Source organism: Ceratina calcarata, unplaced genomic scaffold (assembly GCF_001652005.2).
Source record: "Ceratina calcarata isolate Rehan_Ccalc_2016 unplaced genomic scaffold, ASM165200v1 scaffold1315, whole genome shotgun sequence".
NCBI classification, from domain to species: Eukaryota; Metazoa; Arthropoda; class Insecta; order Hymenoptera; family Apidae; genus Ceratina; species Ceratina calcarata.
Window position 1 is genome coordinate 1,567 of NW_017134205.1, and position 4,636 is coordinate 6,202.

The following is a 4,636-nucleotide window of genomic DNA, read 5'->3' on the forward strand; positions in this document are numbered from 1 at the left end:
AGGGAGAGACCAAGTGGATTTAATAAATAAATCAGGTTTTCATTTAATTTTTTGATTCGATTGATTTACTTAAACACCCGTTCTCCCGGCCGAGCCGCGTTAGGGCCACCTACCCCTAACACATTGTATGATTCACCAGGACGTCCTTTGTAAAACTGCAATAGATATTACCCATGTACTTAATGTGGTTTTAAAACTAATTAATACGATTCGATCTCGGGGCTTGGTACACCGACAATTCCAAGAATTTCTGATTGAAGTCGACGCAGATTATTCTGACCTTCTTTACTACACGAAAGTAAGATGGTTAAGTTGTGGATATGCATTTGAACGGGTTTGGAATTTAAAAGAGGAAATACAAGATTTCTTAAAGAATAAAACAGACAAATGGTTTAATTTCCAAATCTTCGAAGACAAAGATTGGCGTATCGATTTTGCATTTTTTACCGATTTGCTTGAACACTATAACAAATTAAACAAAAAATTGCAAGGAACCAATTTATAGATGAAACTTGGGGTTGTCTGAAATCATTTAAAACTCAAATTTTTCTGTTTTATAACTACATGGCAAAGAATGATTTAATTCACTTTCTGCGTTTAAAATCCATGTCACCAGTGAGTGAGAACAAACTAAAAGAATTCAGTCAGGCGTTGAAAAAACTTCACACAGAATTTGAAACTAGGTTTCAAGATTTTAAGAACATTCAATCATCGCTAGATGTTTTCTGGATGCCGTTTAATGTAGATCTGGAAAATGTATCTGCAGAATTGCAGTTGGAAATTGTTGAAATGCAGTGCAGTACACATTTAAAGCAATTGTTCTTGAATTCCACAAAACTAGATTTTTATAGAGCACTGCGGAAAGCTGAATTCCCAAAGATTATTGCTCACGCCCAGAAAATTATGGCGATGTTTGCGTCGTCTTATGTGTGCGAACAGACTTTTTCGACCATGAAATTGCGGAAAAACTCAATCAGAAACCGATTGACTGATGAACACCTTTTCGCACTGCTGAAAGTTGCCTCGTCACAGCTGGAACCTGCTTTCGAAAATATTATGGAAAATCAAAAACAATTCCACATGTCTCACACGCCTACCACGGCAGGGCCTTCGAATAAAAGTTAAATTAATTATTATTTAAGGTAAAAGGTAAATTTAACATTTGTGTATAATGCTGTAATGTTTTTATAATATTATGGTTAAAAGCTTTAACACAAAATGCATTTTTTCTATAATTCTGGCCTTCCTCTAGAATTTCTTAAACTTTGTGGCCCCCCATTAAAAAAGTTTGCCCACCACTGATCTAAAGTGTTAATAGACGAGAATTTTAAAAATATGTCATTATTTCGTTCTTCTTTAATAGCAATACACACAACCTTAGTTTTTCTGGTATCTCCATTGGAGAAAGTTCATTAATTGGCCAATAATTTTCATCTTTAGAAAGCCATACAGGTCCATTCAACCACATTGAATTTTGTAAAAAATGATATGGAGATTGACCCCGTGAAATAAAATCCGCAGGATTATCTGACGAATTTACGTGAAACCTGTTGTGGTAGCATGCGCGAGCGACATCTGGTGACGAGGTGTGCCGTTGAGATGAGACAATGCGGCAGGCAGTTTGGGTCCGATCGTCGCTCGAGCATGCACAAGCCGCATGAATATATCGATATAATTGAATTATCCATTAACTTGCCTGCTCCCGTAGCCTAACATAACAAAACCAATCTTCTGAATCTGTACTTGATTGTATGTCACTCACTCTGTTAGCTACAAAAGTTTTCAGAACATATGGAGATGATTTTATCCAATGCAAAACTATTGTAGAATCTGACCAAAATCTACACTTGTTAAATTGGATATTTACCAAAGAACTTTTTACTTCTTTATACAATTTAACTAATAAACTTGCAGCACATAATTCAAGTCGTGGAAGAAATATTGTTTTAACAGGTGCTACCCGTGATTTAGCACACAAAAGTGACACGTAATGCTTTTTATCTTCATTGCTTGTCCTAAGAAAAATACATGCACCATAAGCTGTTTCACTTGCATCCGCAAAACCATGTAATTGAAAATCAACTGCATTTTCAATAATTACTCTATGTTTTGCATTAAATTTATTTAGCAAATGAAGCTCATTTCGATAAGAAATCCACATCTCGTTTAATTCATATGGAATTGACTCATCCCATTCTATTTTTGCTTTCCATAACTTTTGCATGATTATTTTTGCCTTAACAATTACAGGACCGAGTAAACCAAGCGGATCAAAGAATTGTGCAATCTGTGACAATATTGTGCGTTTGATTATACGAACTTCTGGAGCAAAGGGTTTGATCGTATAAAACAAATTATCTAAGCATGGATTCCAATGAATACCTAACATTTTTTTGTTATCGTTTGTATCTAAACAAATCGCTTTTTGATCCATATTTGTAGTCAGATGTTTAACTAAATTAAAATCATTTGAACTCCATTGACCCAAATTGAGACATCCAACCTTTGCTAAACCAATAATTTCGTCTCTTAATTCTGAAGCTACTTCAAAATTGCATGCTCCCGTTAATAGATCATCCACATAAAAATCTTTTTTAAATGCCTGAGCTCCTAGAGGAAATTCTTTACTTTCATCATCAGCTAATTGCTTTAAACAACATATAGCTAAAAATGGTGCTGAAGCTGTACCATAAGTTACCATATTCAATTTAAAACCTTTAATCGGTTGATCGGGTGAACTACGCCATAAAATCTTCTGATACTGTGTATCTTCTGGATGTAATCTGATTTGCCTATACATTTTTTCAATGTCAGCAGTCAAAACATATCTATGTGAACGAAAACGAATTAATAACGAAAATAAACTATCTTGTATAGTAGGACCTACTAACAGAGTATCATTCAAAGAAACTCCCGTAGAAGTTTTTGCCTATGCATCAAATACAACTCGAATCTTTGTAGTAATACTAGATTCCTTGAAAACACAATAATGTGGCAAATATATCCCTTTATCTACTTCTTCATTTTGTATTACAGACATATGTCCTAAATCTTCATATTCTTCTAGAAATTTTGTATATTGATCCAATAAATTGTTATCTCGAAGAAGTTTGCGTTCTAAACTAAGAAACTGTCTTAATGCAATTTCTCGTGATTGTCCCAATAAATGTCTTTTGTCATTAAAAGGTAATCGTACAACAAATCGACCTGAACTATCTCGATAGGTGTTCTTTGTAAAATGTTCCTCACATATAGTTTCTTCTAATGACAACGGCTTTTTATTAGAAATTTCTTCAACTTCCCAAAATCGACTCAATTGATCATCTAAAGATTGAGTAAAGAAACACGCTGTCTGTTTATTCAAATCTAAGAACTCAACTTCTCCCGTTACAATCCATCCTAATTTTGTTGATTGTAATACAATTTTGTCATTGCATAAATTAATTCTTCCGCTAGTAATTAGTTTATAAAAAACATCACATCCTAATAACAAATCTATTTCAGCAGGCTTATCAAAATCGGGATCAGCTAATTCAATATCGCCTGGAATTTTGATGTTACATTTATGTTGTTGTGGTTATGTTATTGGTTATGTAATGTTACATAATGGTTGCATTTGCTATAAATTTTGACCGAGTTTTAATTTGATCCAATCCTGACAGACATAATTTCAAGTTTTCTTTATCTAATTGCAAACGATCTAATAACTTATCCGTAATAAAATGTGCTTGCGATCCACCATCAAGCAATACTCTGCATGTATGTTCATTATCCCATTTATCCAATATTTTTACACGTGCCGTGCCAAGAAGAATCTCTGAATCATTAGTGACTGTTAAAACGTTTTTAGTTGTCTCATTGTTAACAGGAGTACTATTCGTATCATTAGACGAAACCGTAAGAGATATATTAGATGAACTGCTAGGCGCATTATTCTCCGCTGAATTAGTATTACTAATTGAATTTTCAAAATGTAGTAAAGTATTATGTTTTTGTCCACATTTACGACAATTTTTACTAGAACAACTGTACGAAGTATGATTGTTTCTAAAACATTTGAGATATAATCTTCTCTTTCGTACCTCGTCGAATCTTTCGCGCACCTGCATTTTTAAAAATTGCGAACAATTGTATAATTCATGAGGCTCATTACAAATGAAACAATTAGATTTTACAGTAGTAGCCATATAATTCTGAACTCGTTTATTAGGTTTAGGACGTATACGTTTGTCTTGTATACTACTATATGTTGAATCATCAACATCGTCACCACGTGCCTGTTTATTAATAAACTCAATTAATTTTTCAAATGTAGGCATCTCATCGTTTTCAAGCGTACGTTCCCAAGCTCGTCTCGTATTCTTATCCAATTTTCTAACAATTAAATAAATCAAAATAGCATCCCAATGTTCTACCGGTTGTTTCGCAACCCTAAGAGCGTTAACATGCATTTGAGCCTGTTGAGCGATTGTACGCAAATTTGAAGCAGAATCACGATTAATTTCTGGTAATTCTAAAAGCAACTTCAAATGAGATTGAATTATCAATCTTGGTTTGTTACATCGTTTTTGCAACAAATCCCAAGCAACTATATAATTCTGTTCTGACGCATTTAATGTGGAGATTATACACGCAA

At 33.7% G+C, this 4,636-nt stretch overlaps 3 protein-coding genes across 3 annotated transcripts; 1 reads left to right on the forward strand and 2 right to left on the reverse strand.

Annotated features, from left to right (window-relative positions):
- The first annotated feature begins 564 nt into the window (after positions 1-564).
- Positions 565-1,125, forward strand: LOC108629217 (general transcription factor II-I repeat domain-containing protein 2-like). Its single transcript, XM_018031760.1, has one exon. It carries the CDS (start codon positions 565-567, stop codon positions 1,123-1,125), a length of 561 nt encoding a protein of 186 aa, XP_017887249.1.
- Positions 1,126-1,687: 562 nt separating this feature from the next.
- LOC108629224 (uncharacterized) lies at positions 1,688-2,800 on the reverse strand. Its single transcript, XM_018031773.1, has one exon. The coding sequence runs from the start codon at positions 2,798-2,800 to the stop codon at positions 1,688-1,690; it is 1,113 nt and encodes a 370-aa protein (XP_017887262.1).
- A 129-nt stretch (positions 2,801-2,929) lies between these two features.
- Positions 2,930-4,603, reverse strand: LOC108629231 (uncharacterized; the record flags this gene model as incomplete). Its single annotated transcript, XM_018031785.1, has 3 exons — positions 2,930-3,543; positions 3,665-4,103; positions 4,176-4,603. Coding segments are annotated over 3 exons (1,481 nt in total), but the record flags the coding sequence as incomplete, so codon positions are not given.
- Positions 4,604-4,636: the final 33 nt, after the last annotated feature.

Excerpts from the sequence above, each read along its gene's own strand:
- LOC108629217 (XM_018031760.1), top strand. The coding sequence starts at position 565 with ATGGCAAAGAATGATTTAATTCACTTTCTGCGTTTAAAATCCATGTCA.
- LOC108629224 (XM_018031773.1), bottom strand. The coding sequence starts at position 2,800 with ATGTATAGGCAAATCAGATTACATCCAGAAGATACACAGTATCAGAAG.